General features: G+C 39.8%; 2 protein-coding genes across 2 annotated transcripts; both read left to right on the top strand.

Moving 5' to 3' along the window:
* The first annotated feature begins 339 nt into the window (after window positions 1-339).
* Window positions 340-14,295, top strand: cand1 (cullin-associated and neddylation-dissociated 1). Its single transcript, XM_058772315.1, has 15 exons — window positions 340-678; window positions 3,062-3,205; window positions 3,709-3,863; window positions 4,036-4,159; window positions 5,269-5,525; window positions 6,731-6,836; window positions 7,037-7,182; window positions 8,357-8,649; window positions 8,779-8,920; window positions 10,043-11,536; window positions 11,657-11,752; window positions 11,869-12,038; window positions 12,119-12,283; window positions 12,742-12,849; window positions 13,151-14,295. Exons 1-15 carry the CDS (start codon window positions 611-613, stop codon window positions 13,373-13,375), a joined length of 3,693 nt encoding a protein of 1,230 aa, XP_058628298.1. The 5' UTR covers window positions 340-610; the 3' UTR covers window positions 13,376-14,295.
* Window positions 14,296-14,443: 148 nt separating this feature from the next.
* Window positions 14,444-22,922, top strand: si:dkey-39a18.1 (uncharacterized protein LOC557637 homolog). The gene is made up of 7 exons (XM_058772321.1): window positions 14,444-14,948; window positions 15,077-16,759; window positions 17,446-17,509; window positions 17,713-17,815; window positions 18,037-18,233; window positions 18,420-18,542; window positions 20,899-22,922. The coding sequence occupies exons 3-7, from the start codon at window positions 17,463-17,465 to the stop codon at window positions 21,494-21,496; spliced, it is 1,068 nt and encodes a 355-aa protein (XP_058628304.1). The 5' UTR covers window positions 14,444-14,948; window positions 15,077-16,759; window positions 17,446-17,462; the 3' UTR covers window positions 21,497-22,922.
* The last annotated feature ends 53 nt before the right edge of the window (window positions 22,923-22,975 follow it).

Below are 22,975 nucleotides of genomic sequence, written 5' to 3'. Positions count from 1 at the left end.
TAAGGGTTTGGGTGAGACACTTAGTTCTGATGGGTAGGGTTAGGGTAAGGAGCTAGAGATTGCTCATTGTGTCAATGTCCTCACAAAGATAGCTATACAGAGTTGGGGTGTGTGTGTGTGTGTGTGTGTTCAGAGAGAGAGAGAGACACACAGAAAGATAGCAGCACATGTGATTAAATTTGAGCACAAAACAATAAAGAATCATGCTAAATTATTTGAGTACAATCAAATAATATTCATGAGAACACCTTTACCACACCACAAAAAATGATGGCCAAAAGATGGGAGTTCTCATGCAGTCCAAGTAAGCAGCTCACTATGTTTTGCAACAGAGCCCCACTCTCACTCTGTCTTCTCTCATAGACAGCAGTGTCTGTTTAGTCTGAGCTCCTCCCTCCTGCAGAAGCGAGCAGCACCTCCATTCAAACCCATCCAAACTCAAGGCATGAGCGTCTGCTCTTCCCCGCACAACTGCTGCTGATCACCTACCTGCACAACAAACTCTGGATATTCGTCTTGTACTTTACAACCCCTTCAGACCTCCAGAAAGAGGCGAACTGAATCATTCTGGCCCTAAACGTACACACAAGTGGTTTTCCAGACTGCAAACATGGCGAGTGCCTCGTACCACATCTCTAATCTTTTGGAGAAAATGACATCCAGCGACAAGGATTTCAGGTCAGTCATAGTGCAGATATCTTGAATGGGTGTTTAACAGTATGCATGTGTATTTCTAGCGGTTGTGATGGCGTTTACGTGTCTTAATGGATAACGAAACGATCGCAGAAAGTTTTAGGCCGCGAATAGCGCGACTGTTGTTGTTTAGGGAGCTGCTTAGCTTAGCATGTCAAACTCACATTGCATGGGCCTTCATTTTGATTTTTGCTGTTTAAAATTGTGTATGGGTCATATATTCAAGGCTGTAATTAACAAATTGAATTGTATATTTGACATCGCTTGCTGGAATTGAAGCTGTCAAAAAGTGTTGGTTTTAGTATGGATGTTAGCTAGCTAGCCGCTAGAATTAGCGGATTAGCTTTAGCATATCTTTTTGGTGGCACTGCACGCGAACTGTCATATCATTTGCAAGGACTACAATCATTTTGAACAAAACATGGGCGGAATGTGCAGAAAGTTGATGAGTCAGTGCAATATCTCGTATTTGAGAGAATTTATTCCCCTAGGGTTCATATAAGTTGGCTAATGTTAGCATAAGTGCACGTCTATGATATGTGCATAGATTTAGAGAAGTTTGTATAATGTAAAGTGCATCTTGAATTCAAGATTTATCTCTGCATTTAACGTTTCAGAAAACCTCTTGTCATTTTTAAATGTGCGTACTGACAGGTTTGACAGGTCATGCATTTATTATTTTCTTCTTTTATTCACTTGCTAACGTGCAGATTGACACTTATTTATAAAGGCAGTGGTTGATTCTTGTAATTTATAAGTTACAGGCCGTGTTAAATTACTTAAAATGATTACAACATTTGAATAATAAAAAAAAAATATATATATATATTTTAAATAATAGTAGTGATAGATATTTACATCAGTGTTATACCTGTAAGCAAAGATTGTATGATAGTTCCTTATCGACTTTGGTCTGAGAATACTTGCCTGATCAGAACCCAGATAGCACACTTATGTCTGCAAGATGTCTGTTAAAGATCTCTTGATCTGGAAAGCATCTGCTGTCTACAAACATCTGACAGACGTCTTTCAGATGTCAGTTTTACATACATTCAAAATTATAGACATCTAATAGACGTCTGTTTGATTTCTAAAAGGAGACGTCCTATAGACGTATTGCAGATGAGCAAGCACTTGCAGATGTAAATGCAGATGTCAAATAGACGTCTCTGAGATGTACGTGCGCTGTCAGCGAAATGCTGTCAAGGCCAGAAACCTGTAAATTTAGTGATAATAACAGTTGAAAAGCATAATCATGAAGTAGTAGCTAGTCTATATATTTATTCCAATCTGTATTTTGGGCTGTCATGCTGTTCGGGGATTCCCTTTTAATGATGTCACTATATTCAGCAGTGACCACCAGGCGGTTAATGGTTTGTGAGTTTTATACATATCCGACAGGAGTTCTCAAATGAATGCTAATGCAGTCATCGGATCATATTCCCAGAGTCTTTCCTGCCTGTCATCTCCGTCAATGCGTTTGCTGTTCTCATTCCAGCTCTTTTTGAATTTCACAAGATTTCACCCCCTGGGAACATTTTGCTTACACACCATTCTAGGTCTCCTCTGTTGGCGTGTGCTGGCGTTCCCTCTCTCGCCCTGCTGTTGGAGCATGTGCGTCTCATGCATTATTCATTCTTACTTAGGCTCTCGCTGGAATAAGAGATTCCTTGCCTTCAAATATATGCCAAAGCAGATGCACTTAGGTCTGTGTGTGTGTGTGTGTGTGTGTGAGAGAGAGAGAAAGAGAGATGGCACATAATAGGGTTATGCAGAAGGTTTTCGCTCATATCACATATGAGGTTCTGTGCTGAGGCTTTGATGTTGGCACCCAAAGACAAGATTTCATTTTAATCCACTCCAGTTTCAGCTCAGAAGTGGATTATGAATTATCAAACCATGACAAGTGAGAGGAAAAGGTGAAAATGCTTCCTTCAGCCCATTTGCTTTGACATAATGCCAGCAGCCTCGCCATACAGGTGACTCTCACGTTACATGTGGGTGACTTTACATTAACCATTCTGTTAGTGCTGAAGTCATATGAAACCCTCTTTAAGTGTGTCGGTGTGTCTGGACCATTGGGAGCACCTCTGGAAAAAAAAAACCTTGCAACTGGTAGTCATTGCTTATGTAAAATGTTGGATTTTATGAGTGAAACAGGAAATGCAATGGAAGAAAATGTGGTTGGTTTTTTATTCATTGGGAATTGGTTGGATAGTGAAAAGTGGTCTTTATATGACGACATTGGATGGTAGGGCATTACTAACGTGGGCTGCACGAGTTATTAAATTTTGGTGGAAGAAACATCTTTTTCTTGAGAATAAAGTGAATGAAGTCATTCATAATAAGTTCTTGTTTATTCCCTCAGATTCATGGCCACCAATGATTTGATGTCCGAACTGCAGAAGGATTCGATAAAGCTGGATGACGATAGTGAACGGAAGGTAGTTAAAATGATCTTAAAGCTCCTGGAGGACAAGAACGGAGAAGTTCAGAATCTGGCTGTAAAATGGTAAGAATTTTGCCATTATTCATTTGTTCCAGTCCTTCTGCGCTTGCATGAACTTGAAAGCTTCTCTTAGTTGGGTATTTTCAGTGTGTCCTTCATGAATTGGCTTCGGTTTATCCTCTGAAAATGTTTTACTGTGAAATTGATTTGTGCCAGAGTGATTTAGTAAGAGGTATTGCTGTTTTTCACGTTGATTTTTCTCGGTTATTAGCCTCTTAAGATTCGCCTTTATTTTTTTTTTCCCCTAGATATTTTTGAAGTTATTGCATGAATAAGTCAGTAATCTCTCTTCATTTTATTTTGGTCTTGGTGTTGTTAAATACAAGTTTGCTTACAGAGATGTTTTTTAAACCTTATGAAAGATAAAGCCATCTTGCGAATGGATTAACACTTGATTTGAATGTTAAACAGAAATATGTACCATTTTGCAGCATGGACATTTTTGCATGCAGTAGACAAATAGGAAGCATTTCAGAGGTTGCACTAAAAGTCCTTCTTTCTTGCAGTTTGGGCCCACTTGTCAGCAAAGTGAAGGAGTACCAGGTCGAAACCATTGTTGATACATTGTGTACAAACATGTTATCAGATAAGGAGCAGCTTCGAGATATTTCCAGCATCGGCCTCAAGACGGTGATTGGAGAGCTCCCGCCAGCATCCAGTGGTAAAACAACGTGCTTTCCCTGTGTAACGTTATTAATGCAAGTGTTTCCAGAGTATTCGACAATTGTATTTTTTTCCCTTTATCGTGCTAAAAGGACAGAGAATGTATTCAGCTATATTTAGTTGTTTTCCTGCACTGTCTTTCCTGCTAAGTCCGTTTCTCTTTGCTTTAGGCTCTGCTCTTGCTGCTAGCGTTTGCAAAAAGATTACAGGCCGCCTCACAAGTGCCATTGCCAAGCAGGAGGACGTCTCAGTTCAGCTGGAAGCGTTGGACATCATGGCAGACATGCTGTGCAGGTATGTCAGATGAACCATGTGATGACTGCTGCTTTTGTTTAGACCACTTGCGCTTTTGAGTGCACATGGGTTCCTGCCAGGTAATTTCTGGAAGTGTTTGTGCACATGCATCTCCCCTCTGTGGCAGTTCTCCGTTATCTTTTTCCTCAGTTCACTGAGCTGAATATACTTTTAGATCTTTCAGTTTAGAGGCTGACTCTCAGCTCTGTGTGGTAACTAATGGCAGACTTTGAATTTGTCTTGGGTGATTGCATTTTGCATTTATATTTACATTCATGCATTAGGCAGAAGCTTTTATCCTGCTTGTGTGATTCTTGGGAATTTGAATCCACAAGCGTGCTATTGCTAAGATCATGCACTACCAGTTGAGGTGCATGGAATTATTTATACGCAAAACATGTATTTTCCCACGATTAGGATTTAAAGCCTGTTCACACTAAAATGCAAACTGTAATAACTATATTAATATCAACATCAATGGACAGTAACATTGGTTTGACCTTACAGTTATCATTTTTGATGTGAATAGGTCTTAAACGTTAGATTTAATCCACAGTAAAACATGCTGTTTTCAGAGAAATGGAGCAGCAGTTAGCCGACACACTTCACACACAAAAAGCCATGGTTCTCATGTGGCTGACACAGGTTTGAATTCGGTCTGCAACATATTCTGATCCTCCTTATTTCCTGGTAATTTTCTGTTATTGTCCATTATCTGACTATTTTAGAATAGAGTACTAACATGGAATACCACTATGCAGCACAGTATATGTTCAGTGCACTATTTTTTTTAAACAGGAAATTTTTGTAACATTTATCAATTACAGGTTTAATTCAGTAAGTGCTCTTCAGTTATCTTGAACATAAAAATTATTTGGAATTTTTAATCCCGTTATGGTTAAACTGCATAGTGGGATACAGTATGCCCTTTTTTATAGTGCACATTTTGGTAAATTAAAGGAATTGGCTATATAGTTTAGAAATAAAGTATTATGTTAGTATTCGGTATTTCCTATCGAATAAAGCAGCAATCTTATGTGGTCGTTATGTGGCCTTTGCAACAAATTCTTATTTTGAATGTCTTACATTTTTTGTGTTCATTCATCCAGACAAGGAGGCCTCTTAGTGAATTTCCATCCTTCCATTCTGAGCTGTCTGCTGCCTCAATTGACAAGCCCTCGCCTGGCAGTGAGAAAGAGGACCATCATCGCCCTGGGACATCTGGTTATGAGCTGTGGAAACCTGGTCTTTGTGGATCTCATCGAGCACTTATTATCCGAGCTCTCACGCAACGAGTCCATGTCAACCACACGCACTTACATCCAGTGTATTGCTGCCATCAGCAGACAAGCTGGCCACAGAATCGGTGAGGCTTCCCCGTTGTTACAGACCTCAGTTAACTTAATGTCTTCGGGGTTCAAGACCTCATCTCAGTTACTCTTTAAGTGCTGAAAGCAATTTTGTGTGCACTTATTGAAGCCATCATCTGTGATCTTCTCATACAACTATTAGTTTCACCACTGATGCCGTAATTTAGCCTTCGCTGGAATGAGCTAAAGCAAACCAAAGCTGTCCTCAAAGATCTTTAAATGGTCTAATTATTGCAATAGCTGTTTTTTTGCAGAAAGCATGGTGTAAATACATTTGTGTAATGATATCCTCCCCTCCTAGGTATTGCCTTTTTTACCGCAGTTCTCCATGGCTTGATCTTTAAGTCCAGAGTCCTTTCTTATGATAGAAAATGTTTCACTGAAGATTGAGGTCACCAGCGTTGACACTGAATCCTGATTACATTTCACTTTATGATTGCTCAGGTTGATGAGCAGTAGAAGTCATTCAGGCCGATGTGCGCCATCTTTCCTCTATCAGTTTTGCATTGACAAGGATTTTGACGTCATTCAAAGATAATTTGCTAATTTTTCTATTCCACAATTTTTAAAAATGATACAATAATGGAACACGTTAAAGTTCTCCTTAATTATTCAGAACTTTGACACTTTTGTACAATTCACCCCCAAAGCACAATTATAAATAGAGGGTATGAGCTTGAAGGCAACTCTCCTTGGAATTTGACCGAACAAATTGCCAGAATGTTATTTTGTGACAAGAGGTGGAACAATCTCCAGTACGGTCGTTATTACCCGTCACCTTGTCATCAACATTGTTCCATTGGTGTGCTGTTAAGGCAGTCCATTTGCCACAAATGAAATGAAGTGAAAAGTCATTTAGGTTTGCTGCTGTGGTGCGCCATTCCCCCATCAGCCAATTACCGCCTACGTTTGATGAAACAAAGACAGCTGCGATTAAGATGTGCAAGATTACTTCAGTGGAAAGAACCGAGTTGTTTTGTAGCTATCTCTTGCGCTACTGTTTTAATTAAGTCTTTTTGTCATCTTGAGATTGTTTCTTTGATTGTGCTGAACACAGCAAGCCTTTATCTTGCAGCTCTCCAAACTCATTTATATTTCTCAATGAATTATTGCAGTGTGATGTTAAGTTTTGTAACCCAACCAATCTGTCTGATGTGTGTGTAATGATGGTAAATGACAACATGTTGGTTTTATCTTGAAGGTGAGTACTTAGAGAAGATCATCCCGTTGGTGGTGAAGTTCTGCAATGTTGATGATGATGAACTGAGGGAATATTGCATACAAGCTTTTGAGTCTTTCGTAAGGAGGTTAGTCTAACCGCTGATGGATTTATTTTTTATTTTTTTGTGACTATGCTATTCTGTTACTTCTTGTGAGAAGTAGTAATTTAGATTATAAGATTTCAAAAAAAAAAAAAAAAAAGCTAATGATAAAACAAGCTTCACTTCTGCATTAATGTGAACTGATTATTTGTGTAATTAAAAAACTTAATGTCTTTGATTCCCAGGTGTCCGAAGGAAGTCTACCCACATGTCCCAACAGTCATTAGCATCTGTCTTAAGTATCTGACTTATGACCCCAACTACAACTATGACGACGAGGATGAAGATGAGAATGCAATGGATGCCGACGGTGTAGATGAAGATTATCAAGGTACGAGGCGGGTCTCATTTCTCCTCTCTGTCTGAGGGAAGAAGGATTTATTCTCTCTCCTGAACCAAAAGTCTGTTTAGCTGTAAGTTACCAGCTCAGTTTGTTAGTTCTGGTGTGTGTTAGCCTCTGCTAGTCGCATAACAATAATAAAAACCCTAGGAATTATTTTTCCACTTTTTTTAGGCGTCTTTGAAAGCAGTGTCTTGATAATACAGCAGTCGGAGAAGCAGTCTGTCCATGTATGGGACTGAAAAGTTGGCCATCTGCAGAGACTGTTTGCCAGACCAACAGAAATTAGCTTGTTATTGGAATGAATGGACGATGGAGACTTGTCCGGTCTAGCAGCTTTGAATAATGCTTAAGCCTTTACAGCTGAAGAAATTGGCTCTGAGATTGGTTTAGGGGTACTGATTGTCCTGTAATGTCCAGACAGGCTTAAACGTTTGCCACCATTCCTCGTGTTACCTTAGAGATTGTCGAGCAGGCTCCTTTTTACTCTACTAAATGCATGTGCTGAGAATGTCATGCCACTTTCTCTGACAGAGGATGTGCATTCTGCTTTTTTAACCATTAGTGCTCTGAAGCACAACTGAGTTTGGATGTGCTCAGCGTTGCATGTTGGAATGAAGTGTTTCATGTGGATGTACGGTGGTTGAAATGTGGTTTGCTGCACTTCAGAATTTGACAGGAGTAGCCCCTGTCCAAAAGCTTGATTTAGACATTCATAAATGCCTTTGGTCTACTTGATCTTTTCTGGCATCAAGTATTTTTTATTCTCAGCCCCTACTGGAGTGTTGTTTTCATCCATAAATCATATTCCTAACTATTTGTTGTTTTCTTTTCAATAATTGATTGTGCTGACTGCGCACTAGCTTGTAAGCAGCCTTAGGAGGCTTGTACACTTTGGCAGTAGATTTGAGGGTGCTTTTGTTTTCCTCTCAGAAGCCCATGCTTCAGAAGTCCACACTCTTTGTGTTGCTGAAGCAGAGGGTACAGGGGACAAGCTTGTCTGAGTATTAAAGAAATTCTTTTTGGGGCTGCTAGCTTGGAACTAAAGTACCCAGGCACATCTACATGCATCATATTCAGTTGTTGTGAACAGTATGGATTGTAGCCTGGGATTATTCAAAGAAGAGACTCTGATTATATTATCTAATTCATGTGATCCAAACAGGAAGTGATGATGAGTACAGTGATGACGACGACATGAGTTGGAAAGTGAGGAGAGCGGCAGCAAAGTGCTTGGATGCCGTGGTGAGCACACGACATGAGATGTTACCAGAGTTCTACCGCACGGTTTCTCCAGCACTCATTGCCCGTTTTAAAGAGCGGGAAGAAAACGTCAAGGCAGATGTGTTCCATGCCTACCTGTCCTTACTCAAGCAAACACGCCCTGCCCAGAGCTGGCTCTGTGACCCGGATGCCATGGAACAGGGAGAAACTCCTCTTACAATGCTTCAAAGTCAGGTAGGGAAAGTTTTTTTTTAATCTAGTACATTACAGTATACTGTGAAGAGTACAATATTACTTCATACTCTTGGGCTTTCTAATTATGTAAGTTTATTTCTAAGAGTGATATATTGTGTGCTTTTACAGGTGTCCATGATAGTAAAAGCACTGCACAAACAGATGAAGGAGAAAAGTGTTAAGACCCGGCAGTGCTGCTTCAACATGCTGACAGAACTAGTAAACGTGCTGCCAGGGGCCCTGACGCAGCATATTCCTGTTCTCATCCCAGGTATGTGCCGCTGGCAAGCTACGACACGTTAAAGAGAGAAAAGTCATTCCTTCCATGATCATATGCTTAATTCTTGAGAAGTCTGATCAGCATTTATAAAAGCTCTATAATGCCGAGTTCACACTGCACGATTTTCAAAGTCATCAGATCACCGTTGTTTTCACACTGCACGATTATCTGGGGTAGCATTCAGTCGCTGCTGTGTTCACATTGCACGATGGATTGTCGACAGGAGGTTACACACTGCATGACTTTACAATAGGAAGAATCACGGCAGCTTTGTCTGGTCCGCAAACTACAGCCAAACGTACACGAGAAGTGACAAGGTAATAACGCAAGATCACGCTGATATTACGGTCTATAAGTCCTCCCCGAACACACAATAATTAACAAAGATGACTTCTTAACAAACATACTTCTGCTGGGAAATTGTTATATACACACATCTAAGTAGCCTACTTGAAAATGAAACCAACGTGTTGTGCATTTTATAATGAGTGTATTTCTTATAGCCTATAAAAGCCCTCAAAGTGATAAAAGAAAAATTGCAATAAATCTCTTGTCCTTTATAGAAGAATATTATTTACAGGAAAAACCCTAGCCCCTTCTTCATCTTCATATAGCTTACCTGTTCTGTATATTCTAATGCAAAAATGTAGGCACGTTGTTTGTAAATGGCTGGCTTTGTTAAAAAAAAAAAGAAGAAAAAAAAGTCCTCCCCGAACCAAACTTCCCGCTGCCCTGTATCTTGCTCTCTCATTGGCTGTAGGTCATCGCCGATGTATTTTTGAGTCAGAACTCATTCACACAGCAGGATTGTGAATCGCCGACAGCTCCAGATACTTAGCATGCCAAATATTTCACGGGCGTCGGCGACGCATCGGCGATTCCCTCAGATCGCGTCTTTGATAATTCACACTACGCGATTGTCACTCGTGAACGAGCACCGATTTGCCTCAGATTTCGGCCATTTGTCGGCGATTTATCAAAACCTGTCGGCGAGTGAAAAATCGGGCTGAAATCGTGGATTGTGAACTTGGCATAAGGTAAACCTTGAAATGTTTCTCAGCAATTCCTTTATTTAGTATTTGGAGTGACGTTTATTAATTTTGTTCCTTGTAGGTATCATATTTTCTCTCAACGATAAGTCGAGCTCTTCAAATCTGAAGATAGATGCCCTGTCTTGCTTGTATGTGATCCTGTGCAACCATCAGCCTCAAGTCTTCCACCCCCATGTTCAGGCGATAGTGCCTCCTGTAGTTGCTTGTGTGGGTGATCCCTTTTATAAGATCACATCTGAAGCACTGCTGGTCACCCAGCAGTTGGTCAAAGTCATTAGGCCCCTCGATCAAACCGATGCTTTTGATGCTTCGCCCTACATCGCTGACCTTTTTGCTTGCACCATTAAAAGGCTGAAGGCAGCAGATATCGACCAGGAAGTCAAAGAGCGAGCTATTTCTTGTATGGGGCAAATTATCTGCAACCTTGGTGATAGCCTTGGTGCGGACCTACCAGGCACTCTCCATATCTTCCTAGAGCGACTGAAGAATGAGATAACAAGGCTGACCACTGTCAAAGCTCTCACACTCATCGCCGGTTCGCCGCTAAAGATCAACCTGAGGCCCATCTTGGGTGAGGCTGTTCCCATTCTTGCCTCCTTCCTACGTAAGAACCAGCGAGCGTTGAAACTAAGCACACTGGCTGCATTGGACATTCTGGTTAAGAACTACAACGATAGTGTAACACCGGCCATGATTGATGCTGTACTGGCTGAGCTGCCACCTCTTATCAATGAAAGCGATATGCATGTCTCCCAGATGGCTATCAGTTTCCTCACCACCCTTGCACGAGTCCACCCTGACTCGCTGTCTAAGATAAGTGGCTCCATTTTGGCTGAACTCATAGCTTTGGTTCGTTCGCCGTTGCTGCAAGGTGGTGCTCTTAGCGCCATGCTGGAATTCTTCCAGGCTCTTGTAGCTACGGGAACTGCCAGCTTGGGCTACATGGATCTGCTACGTATGCTAACAGGTCCTGTGTATGCCCAGAGTGCAGCGCTCACCCATAAGCAATCCTACTACTCCATTGCGAAGTGTGTGGCCGCTCTCACCCGAGCTTGTCCTAAAGAGGGCCCTGCAGTGGTGGGACAGTTCATTCAAGATGTGAAGAACTCGCGCTCCACTGACTCCATCCGATTGCTGGCTCTGCTGTCCCTTGGAGAGGTCGGCCATCATGTTGATCTGAGCGGTCAGCCTGAGCTGAAAACGGTCATTCTGGATGCCTTCTCCTCAGCCAGTGAAGAGGTCAAATCGGCAGCTTCATACGCGTTAGGCAGCATCAGCGTGGGGAATCTCCCAGAGTACCTGCCCTTTGTCCTTCAAGAGATCTCTGGCCAACCCAAGCGACAGTACCTGCTGTTGCACTCTCTCAAGGAAATCATCAGCTCTGCCTCGGTGGCAGGGCTTAAACCGTATGTTGAAAATGTGTGGGCTCTGTTGCTCAAACACTGCGAGTGTACAGAAGAGGGCACAAGGAACGTGGTAGCTGAATGTCTGGGAAAGTTAACACTCATCGACCCAGAGACTCTTCTGCCCAGGCTAAAAGGCTATCTCTTATCAGGTGATTGTCAGACTCTGCCTGATAAAAAATGTATCAAAATACTTTAAATTAAGTTTTATACTATGTCAATGTTTTTATGTCATAAATTGTTGATAAAAGTGTTCTTCTCTTTCTCCGCAGGATCATCTTATGCCAGGAGCTCTGTAGTCACAGCTGTTAAATTTACGATTTCTGATCACCCACAGACAATTGACCCCCTTCTTAAAAACTGCATAGGCAAGTGCTATTATCAGTTGGTTTTCTCCATGGGAAATACATATTTTTTAATTTTACTCTTTAAGTACAAACTTGCACCATTTTGAATTTTTTGAATTTATTTTTTTAATGTCTAGGTGATTTCTTGAAAACATTGGAAGATCCAGACCTCAATGTACGAAGAGTGGCTCTAGTTACCTTCAACTCTGCAGCTCATAACAAACCTTCTCTAATTCGAGACCTGTTGGACACAGTTCTCCCTCATTTGTACAATGAGACCAAAGTGCGCAAGGATTTAATCAGAGAGGTAATCTCCCCATTGTCCACAGTCTTTTACATTAGTGTCTTTTAAAACTTCAAAGCTCAATGACACCTGGCTCTTTCTAGGTTGAGATGGGTCCGTTCAAGCACACAGTGGACGATGGTCTGGACATCCGGAAGGCTGCATTTGAATGCATGTACACTCTATTAGACAGTTGCCTTGATAGACTTGACATCTTTGAATTCTTAAACCATGTTGAAGACGGACTTAAGGACCATTACGATATCAAGGTAAGCCATCAGACTCAACTCCATGAATCTTTCATGAGAGACCGGCTTTTTGCCATGCGGATCATTTAGCGACCACAGAAGATGAAAGAGTGAATTGATTAACAAAGATTCAGTGTGCAGTCATCAAAGGCCTAAATGCATAATGCATTCACAACAGACGTGTTCCAACTTTTTTTTTTTAACTACTTATTGCCAGGTGTACTTGCATCATAATGAAGCAGGAACATTAACTACTGTTTTAATATAATTGAGTGCTTTGTACTAGAAAATATGTGGATTTAAATGTTTCAGTTGTTTACCTACACACTTTTAACAGGAATTATCATATATAGTATTTTTCTAGCAAGCCCATGGGTATTTTATAGTTACAAGGAACTTCATTGGGACCAAAAGTATGTGCATAGACTCATGAATCACAAAGGCTTATAGTTCTTTTTGCTCTATTAATGTGTTTACAGATGCTGACGTTCCTCATGCTGGCCAGGTTATCTAGTCTGTGTCCCAGTGCAGTGTTACAGAGGTTGGACAGACTTGTAGAGCCGCTTAGGGCAACATGCACCACAAAGGTAAGCAAAATATTCAGCAAACACCAAAATCAGACACATCGCAATTTCTTTGTATATTGAGTAGTGGAAATCTTAAGATTTGAGAATCTTGAGCTGCATATAGCAGTTAACACATAAGATCAGACATTTGTGTTTTCCATAGGGGGCGAAAGTTTGAATGTAGTTTGCAATATTTACCAGTCCTGTTCCCCCCCTTTTCTCACCAGTTCCTCTCTTTCCGAGTAATCGCAAACTACTGGAAAGGTCATGAAATGGTCAAAAATTGAAAGTCCTTTGATTTCTAATTATGTTCTTTACTCAGGTAAAAGCCAACTCTGTGAAGCAGGAGTTTGAGAAGCAGGACGAGCTCAAACGATCTGCCATGCGGGCCGTAGTGGCCTTGCTAACCATCCCAGAGGCCGAGAAGAGCCCCCTAATGAGCGAGTTCCAATCTCAGATCAGCTCCAACCCTGAGCTGGCCGCCATATTTGACAGCATCCAGAGGGACTCCTCCAGCGCCAATATGGAATCCATGGACACCAGTTAAACGTCTAATAAAGCATACCCGTTACCATCGCTCCCAAGAAAATCCACAAAGAAAACCATCCCTGGGGGACCCTTGTATTGTTCCATGCATTGCACTGAATCAAAAAATAGGAGGAAAACAAAATCTAAAGTTAAGAAAAGAAAAAAAAAAAACTAATGAAAAGACAGACATTCGTTCTCGTAAGCTTCAAAGCTTATTACCACATTCTTTGTTTTTCTATAAACAACAGGAAATCGCTTCAGTTGTTCATTGTTCTCCATTCTTCTTCATTTTTATTTTTTCTTGTTCATTTTCATAATTCCTGAGGTTCTGTAGGTTCCTCCACTTACAGAGGTGCAGAGGGACTTACTAGGTTACCTGAAAATGAATTGACCACAGTATTTGTGTTATCATGGGAGAGTCGTTCTTTACATTCTAGGCTGCTGATGACTTAAATCGGGATCTACAGGGGTAAACGATAGCACTCAGTGAGTTTGAATCATTTCAGGACCATGTTTTTTTTTTCTGTCATGTTTCTTATCAAACAGGTTTTATTAGGTTTTTGTACGATTTGAATGTCATGTCTCCTCTTTTTACTTTTGACAACTTAAGTACAGAGCGAGATAAGTCTTAGAACTATTATCCTGAAGAGGTGTGGCATAGTTAGGGTATTTCATTGGATGAGTGACTGCTTAATTTTCCTTCACTGCATTTCATTACATTCCCACTGTCCGCAGAATTGCGAGTCATCAGCATGTGTCACACATCCAGAGAAATGAGCATTCGGCTGCACACGTTTTGCATAATATTTTTCTTTTTCTATTTGATGACAGTTTTGTTTGGCTCCAGCATATAGAGGTGAAATATGACATCAAACATTGTTATGAGAAAATATTGCCCTGTATGGAACGCACATATGTGAATAAAATGAGTGGAGAATATTCTCTCAGGTGCTCGACTGTATTATAAAATCATAAGGGTGTTGTTCTTGCTGTTTAGATCCACTATTATGCTGCTTCGTCTGCTCACCTGTAAAATTGGTTGGGAATATGATTTTTTTTTTTTCTTCAACAGAGCTAGTTTAATTTACATTAATTACATTAATAATGTGCTTAGTGTACAGATCTCTTTTTAGGGATAACTGTATTTTGGGGAAAGGTACACCATCATAGATCTCACCATATATCTGACCAATGGGTGACTGAAGTTTAATCTGATGCCCTGCAATCCACAGTGCGTAGAATATACCATCTAGGTTTATTTGTGTAGTCATGTATGCACCGCATTCGACATCCGTTGAAGTATGACAGTATGGCAATGTTCGTCCGTAAGAAATCAATAAAAGGTCCATTGCAGCCTGCATCCACATGTCATTTTATGGTCCTTTAAGTTCAGTTAGAACCATCATAATGGCTGATGCATATTGTGCAGAAAAATGACAAGAGCTGCCTGAAATTGCCAGTTCCAATTTGCTTTGCTGACTTTATATCTCTTCTGCAAGTGAGGCTGTACTGGTTCTTCTATCAGTCCACCTGGAACCAAAGGTTATTACAGTGAACACCTTTGAAGAAGATCTACTCTGAATTTGACAAAGGTTAGTACCACTGTTTTGTTTGAGGCTCTTTGTACCTCATCTGTGTTTCGTTTAAGTTGTCTCTGAGATAATACATTTGGACACAGATTCTGATACATAGTCCATACACGTTTCCCATTATCTTTCAGTGTTTTCTATACAGCTGTTCTTGTAGACTGCTGCACCGTTATCTGAATTCATTGGCAAGAATAATCTGCAGTATGGAGCAGATTGTTCTGCAAGACTGTCTGCACTGCAACACCATCAAATTGAGCGCATCTTGGAAACGGTTCTGCACGACTCACAGAGTTTATCTTACATCAATCAGCTAAGAATTTTTGTTTTGTTTTCAGGAACGAATAGTTGTAAAGTTAACATGACATTTATTTAGTTTAATGTGTTCCTGGTTGTGGTTGATTCATCAGCACTAGTTAGGGTAACTTTGTTTTCATTACTTGAGGCATTCAAAGCATAACTTAGAAATTATTTTATGATTAACGACAATGTGAGGACCTGGTCAGCTCTGACATCTGTCCATGCTCAGTCCGTATTGTTCATTAGAAAAAACAAAGCAGCAATGCAAAGTTCATCGACTCTACCCATGCATGTTGAACAATTAGTTTTTATAAGCTCACAAAAACTTTTAAATATCAGCATTTCAACATGCCATGGTGGACAAACAGGCTAATTGAGAGTAGAAGAGATTTGAACAGGGTTTTGATTTGCTTCTAGGCTGCTGGAAGCATGAAAGTACATTAGCAGTTTGTCGGCACTTAAGTGAACCCACTCCCAATTTGCACGCTAATGAGTCACGCAAATGCTATTAAAGGCCAATTTACAGTGGCCCGATTTGCATCAGAGGTGTGATGGCTAGCCGTGATCATTCGTTCAGTAGGACAGATGTAGGCCATAATTGTCACTTCACAATATGTCCTCCATATTAATGCTAATTTTAGATATTTCCACAAGTATCCCATGAAATTCTACTACAAAGTTAAGCTTTCTTTCTAAAAAAGACTATAAGAAGCCTATGGCAGGCAGCCTCCTTCTTCCAAACTGTGATGATATTATTGTGAGCAAGCCAAAAAAAAAAAAAAAAGGCTAATCAACATTATAGATGAAATGTGTTTTGTAATGATGACGAAGTGTTTGACTGCACTGCCCTATGGGAGATCGCAGCAGGAGGCCGTAAAAAGCACACTGCAGATTAATGCTTCCCTACTGCTGACAGATCCTCCATGGCCTGCTGAGCAGCTGCTTGTAGCTGCTTTAAAGCCTGAAGCTTAATGTTTCACCTCTAAGCCGGATTTAAACAATGCAAGGAGACCTCACCCCCAAAAGGGGAATATAACTCATATTATCTCACTAATGACACTTACACTAGCTACGTGCCAGAGTAAAGTCTCTGCACTGACAAATGTCTGTATTTTGAGGCAGTTTTTCAGAACTGGAGTGCTTGTTGATTTTAAGGTGGATGAAAGGTTTTTAGGGCATGTCATGAGCTCATTCTGTTGCCAGGTAACCAACTGTGTAGTATAATATTATGCAAATAACATCTGTTTTATTTTGAGTCAAGGTTTGTTTTGCTTCTGTTCTGATATTAATAACCCTTTGCAAATCATTTCACAAAAAAGGGTTGTTCTCAACTCTCTGTGGGGTCCCGGGACACAACTACCCAATCAGCAGCTGAGAGCTTTGTTGTCTTGGATTTTGACTGGTCTGTTAAGGTGGTCATGGTAATGTCCTGATTTCAGTAGTTTGGATTGTCCTCAGTATGAAGCGGCAGCTAGCCTTTCCACTGAGAGGTCTTGTTGATATTCTGCATGCCGGTGGTAAGTTTTACAAGGTTTATCTTTATCAGATATTTTTCCAAATTATCCTGACATCAAAACAGGATATTTGGCTTACTCTAAAGTTCTTTTGTTGCATTTCAAGAACTTATGTTCAATTGAGAACTGAAAGGTGTGCAGTAAACAGTGTGCATTTTATTACAATATTATATTGTTTTTTTATGTTGTTGGCTGCAAGGCCAGAATACACTAATTTCTTTAGTTTCCATGCTAAATCTTCTTTAATCTGGCACTGACAAATTTCAAATGGAGAAAAAGGAAATTTGAGGTTTATGTGGAGGGAAACGGGCAGGCAACACGCTTTATATTTCATGGTAGATTGTGTGTCTGATTAATATCTGAAAGCATGAGATTGATTTAAAACAATCCTGATGTATCAGTAGATGAATTATCTCCACTGTGGCTGAAAATATATTTTCAGTGCTCATGCATTGGATTTATGCAACGAAACACCTATTTATATGTTAATGGACTTCTTGAAGACTAATGGAATTCTTGGAATCCTGTTGGTAAAGATAAGAGCGGAATTATTGCTCAAGAATATCTTTAATTAAACTCTTATTTATAGGAGCGAGAGGTTTAATGATATTAATTTGATAATTATGAACCTTTTTTGGATCTTTATTTTTTTTTTGTGTTCGGGGTTCTAACATTTTGTCCTCTTTAAGGATGAATAAGAATCAAGATGGGCTTTTCTGGCAAAGGCTTTCCAATGGATGGGAATGGAGACTGGTAATATTTTCTGTGCTGTTAATATGAAACAGTAATGCAAATATTCTAAAATAATATTTATGTTGGGATACATTCCGTATTTGGTTATAGAAGCCTTTAGTATGGCAAGAACAAACAATAAAATAAACAATTATAGCTAACATCACAGTTGAGGATACTTGCAATGCAAATGTATCAAATCTTATCACTTGCTCTGTCAACAGGCCCTCCAAAAAAATCAGGAAACACAGAAGTCAGTCCCCTTTTCGTGATGTTTCACCTGTACCATCGCATTTCTCAGAACCGGCCTCATTCCTGCAACACAGGGTAAATCTGCAGAATCAACAAGACTATTGACCATTAAACTGTATATAACTAGTTATATAATAGGTGGGATAATGTCGCAAAATAACTGCCTTGGTACATAATGAACCTATTCACCCTGTCATGATTTATTTTGCAGTAATGACTGGCTAACAACATTATCACACATGTGGCAGCTAGAACATCCCATGGATGCATGTGCCAACTCTGCTTGTTTTGCACAGGATGTAATTGCCAGCCTTCCGTGTCTCCCTGGCGTAAAGGGGCCACTCAGGGATGAAGATGATGACGATGATGTTCGGAGTCATAAGAGCTTGCCAGCGGTAATGACTGGACTAACCCTCCAACCCAGAGACAAGAGGTCATACAGACATTCTAAGAATCACAACATATCCGGTTTACCCCCTCTCATAAGTGCCAGGTACTAAATACAAATTTATAACTGGTTCCCTTCATAAGCAATGTTTTATCGGAATAATTCACCCAATATATTGTCATTTAATCATCCTCAAGTTCTAAATCTGAACTATTCCTGTAATGCAAACACCACTAATTGATTCAATGATATAATATGCTCAGTGCTGGTATAAACATATATGATTACCAGGTGCAGTTTGATTGTAAAAGGCACTGGATTCAAAACTGTCCCCAAACTCCCACCAATCACCAAATCCAGGAGTACTTGGAAGGAAACAGACCCCCCAAGACCACCTTGTAGGTCTGGATGCAGGTAATGCCACCTTTGTTCCTTAAAAAGTTAGCCTATGCAAGTACATTTTATAAAAATTAAAGTCACACCACTGTGGACTTAAAACCGTGAGCTCATAGATCAAATCAACCATCTACTGACTGGCCAGGCAGAATTCAGTGCCCTTAGCTTTTTGGCTGAAGGAATGTTAAGTTCTTTCATACTTGTCACTGAGTAGGCAGGAGGCTCTTTTTTTTTGCATGGTTTGACTTCGTTCTGCATTTAGGGCGCTGTTAAATTCACAGAACAAAAATGAAAAGGCTCAGTCGATATCTTGCCCGGCAGATATGTGCAGAGTCATTTTCTGCTTATTAATGATTTAAAGCCTGGTTAGTCTCGGCGTCACATGGGCAAGTATTTTTCTGCTTTCCTCATTTATTTGAGGCTGTGAGGTGTGAGGGAGAGAGAACAGAGTTCAGCGCTGAGAACTGAGAGGGAGAGAGAGGGCATGTAGATTTCTATTCACTTACTATCAGCCCCCACAGCTGGGCTAATAAACAGAAATTAAAGTGTCACAATAAAGTGGAATTACGCAGTGCAACCAACAGCACAGTCAGGTCTGCTTGTAAAGTGCAGAGAGCATGTTTAAATGCCTGACTTTGGTAGATACATAACTTTAAGAGCAATGAGGTTCAGATGTCTCCGCTTGCCAGGACCATCGCTATTGAATACAGTTTGTAACAGAAATGGTAATTGGATCTTAATGTGATTGAAAACCTGATAACCTTTGCTGTACTGGAACATTCTGTGGCCAACTATGCAGACAAGGCTTTGAAAAAAAGAAAGTAAGAAAGAAAGTTTTAGCTAAATAAATTTGTAATGAATAATTCTGGACCATTTTTATTGATTTCCTTTTGAAGCTATAGACTTGTTTGTTTGGACTTGTTTGTGTTTATAGATTTGTGTTGCATGCATCTGACCCAAGTTTCTCACATTCATACTAAAAAGGCAAACTCTGCCGCTAAACCTTTCTCTCTTTAATCTGTAAATCTTCCAGTTTTTAGAGCATTACGATGATGTTGCTAAAGTGTTCTGGTTAGTTAACTAACAACAATTGTTAGAGTGTTTCTACACAGCTAATAGGGAACGTTCCCATAACTTTCACTAATGTTCTTTATAAGTTGTTATTAAAATAATAGGACAAAAACATCCTTAAGATAATGTTTGTCAAATCTTCTTATGTTACTGATGTTCCTGTAATGTTGTGAGAAAATGTTTTTAGAGCAACATCCTTGGAACATCCTTATGACGTTATTTGTACTTAATGAATGTTCTCATAATGTTGAGAGAAAACATTCTTAAAATGTTATTTTTATTTGCTGCAACCTTGCGACCATAGAGAGCATAGGTGGCGTGGAGGATAGATGGATGAGTAGAAGCAATGTTCCCAGGAGAATATTTAAAGGATTTTTGCATAACCAAGAAAAAGTTCTTAAAACATTTAGAAAACTGGACATTTTGAACGTCAAGAAAACATTCAGAAATAACGTTTTCATTACATTTTCAAAATGACAGAATGGAATGTTCCTCTAACATTTGCATAAACCTAGAAAAAAAGGCTCTTAATACATTAAAAAACTGGACATGTTAAAAAAACATGAAGAAACAACATTTAAATAGCTTAATGGGAAATTTAGCAAAACATTCACTGGGTAAGCACTTACTAGAGTCTTCTGAATCATTATCAGGCACTTTTAGGTGGTCTGTCATTAGATATAAGACATTAGATGACATTATAAGACATTAGTCTCTTTGCTTACAAAAGTAATAGCACAACTGAGCCACTCAATTTGACGTATCATTCTTTTTTTGTAGAACAACGTAAACAATGAACACATGAAACATACTTAAAGTTTTGCAAGAAACTAAGTAAGCATCACTAATTACATCAAAGTGCGCCTGCTTGTTAGTTTGGTCCCACTTTATATTAGGTGGCCTTAACTACAATGTACTTACATTTAAATTAATCATTTGATACAATGCATTTATTGTGTACATGTTTTTACATTGTGCTTATATTTTTAAAAATACCTGTATGTAGTTACATCTGTAATTAATTTCTGTAATTACATTTATAATTACTCTGTTGACCCATCCCTTAGATCTTAACCCACCCTTAAACCTACCCATACCACCAAACCTGTCCCTAACCTTACCCATATCCCACCTCAATAGCAGTAAAAGTGTTTTGCAATACAATAAGTACATTGTACTTATTTTTTTGATGTAAGTACATAGTAGTTAAGGCCCCCTAATATAAAGTGTGACCGTTAGTTTTAAGCAAATAAAAGATTGTGGTATTTAAATGCCTAATGATTCTTATTCTCTTATGAAAAAGGCCGGACAAAATGGAATTCAGTTCAGCTAAACCTGTTCATGCATTGATGCATCCAAAAATTGTACCTGTCGGGCAGACGTCTCTCTCTTTCAAGGTGCATAGCGTTCAAGGAAATGGGCCCTGCTTGCTTCCTGCCAAAGCCTCTGGAGTGTCCCCGAGATCTCGACTCACTTTCCAAAGTCCTGTAGTGCAGGCAGTGTACCCTATCAGTCCTGACACCATGCAACAGATGAGGCAGACTGACAGAGCGTGCCAGCCCCTGAGGTCTGTGCTGAAAAAAGCACCAAACGGAGGAGTATTTGACTGCCCACTGGCAGCCCACCTGCTGGAGCCATTTTCTGGGTTCCAGGAGCATCTGTGCCGCCAGATCCTACACTCTCCACTGCCTTATCGTGCAGCTCTGCCACAGGTCCACTTTCCTTGTCTCCAGGACCAGGTTGTTCTGTTGCCTGCACACAGGGCCTTGTACGATTCCCTGATGGAACGCACCGTGGAGCTGTGCAACTCCCAAGGACAGAAGCTTCCCAAAATCACCATGACTTGCCCGACGCCTTCTCCAAAACACCTGTGCCGCACAGAATTTCGGCATGCGGCTTAAAGGAACAACCAAGATGGCTGCCGAGTAATCTAACATGATTAATTGGACTTTAGTGCTGCGCGGTGCAGTTCAAAGTTAATATTGATCTGTGCACAAAGGATTACAAAACGATCACCAAGACCACCAATTCATTTTGTTCAGAGAAAATAAAGCCAAAACAGACATTTGTGCAATCACTTGGCACTTTTCCTGATTGCTCCGCGATTATTGGACTCACGGTCATAATGTTCTCCTGTGCACGACTCAAGTTATTGCTGTATAACCATTCATCTTTCATCTGGTTGCCATGGAAGCCCTAAGGATCATTAAACTGTCAGAATTGGACCCTGGGGGCTGCACTGTTCCACAGGTACAGGAAGTGCCTCTGAGGAGCATTATAAAGTCATGCCGTACAATTTCCTGGGTGTTAAGCTCCCGGGGTAGGAATCATAAGTCTGTCTTACTGAGGAGGAATGCAATAATGGCCTTTCTTTTTAAAATCAATACAATTTTCTCAGTTGAGAAGAATCTAAGGTGTAATAGGGGCCAAGGGCAATTTTTAAAGTTTCCATCATAGCCTACTACAGATGTATCCCCCATCTTTTGGTATAAGAATGTGTATTTGTGTGCATATGTGCATGTGTATTTGCTAGAAGTAACTGTACCATTAATAGACCTATGATAGAGTAATATTGACTTATTCGAAGAAGTCACCCTCATTACATCACCTATTGTAGCAGTGGTTGGGGATTATTGCAGCATTTGAAAATGAACAACCTCCAGTACTGGTTCCTAATTTTTAAGGTAATCTTTTAGGAGCAGAATGTGTTTAAAGCAATATAATACATTACAGTTACATTATAAAATGAATTATTTTACATTGATTAGTTGATTTTCAGGTGATTCATGTTCATTGCACATTTGATCTGAATTTTAATTCAGTTATTTTTATGTTAAAACCGTTACTATTGCTCCCAACCTCGTGGCCATGAGGAAATCTTCTAGAGATAGAAAGCAATCAGTTTGTTTTGAAGATTTCTTGGCAGTGAATTGATTTGACTCTTTCTAAGGCTTGAAGAGAATTTAACTGAGGATATGCTGAATATGTGTCACTGCTTCAGTGAATTTAGGATCTAAAGACATTTTGTGTTTTACAATTGCTCTTGCCCCAAACCTTCAATTATTTAGCATGTAAAGCTGCCATGTCATTTAAAAGCCAGTTATAACCAGAACGCTTTATAATATTATATTTTTCATGTTTTACCTTTATTTAAACTAATACTGTTGAGGAGGAGAGTGTTATTGATTTCTAATGATTAAAGGGATATGGGAACTTGTTCACATTATTGCTAAACTTAAAACAATGGTCCAATGACCAGCTTCAGTTTCTGACCCAGCACTGTGTTGTCATGCAGAAATAAAGCACATATTTAAGTTCATTTAAAAAGGTCATTAATAATGCTGTTGTAAATTTGAATTAGGTTAAATTCAAATACGTTT

This window comes from Onychostoma macrolepis, chromosome 04 (genome assembly GCF_012432095.1).
Source record: "Onychostoma macrolepis isolate SWU-2019 chromosome 04, ASM1243209v1, whole genome shotgun sequence".
NCBI classification, from domain to species: Eukaryota; Metazoa; Chordata; class Actinopteri; order Cypriniformes; family Cyprinidae; genus Onychostoma; species Onychostoma macrolepis.
The sequence above is the reverse complement of the archived record's forward strand: the minus strand, read 5'-3'. Positions and strand labels throughout refer to the sequence as shown.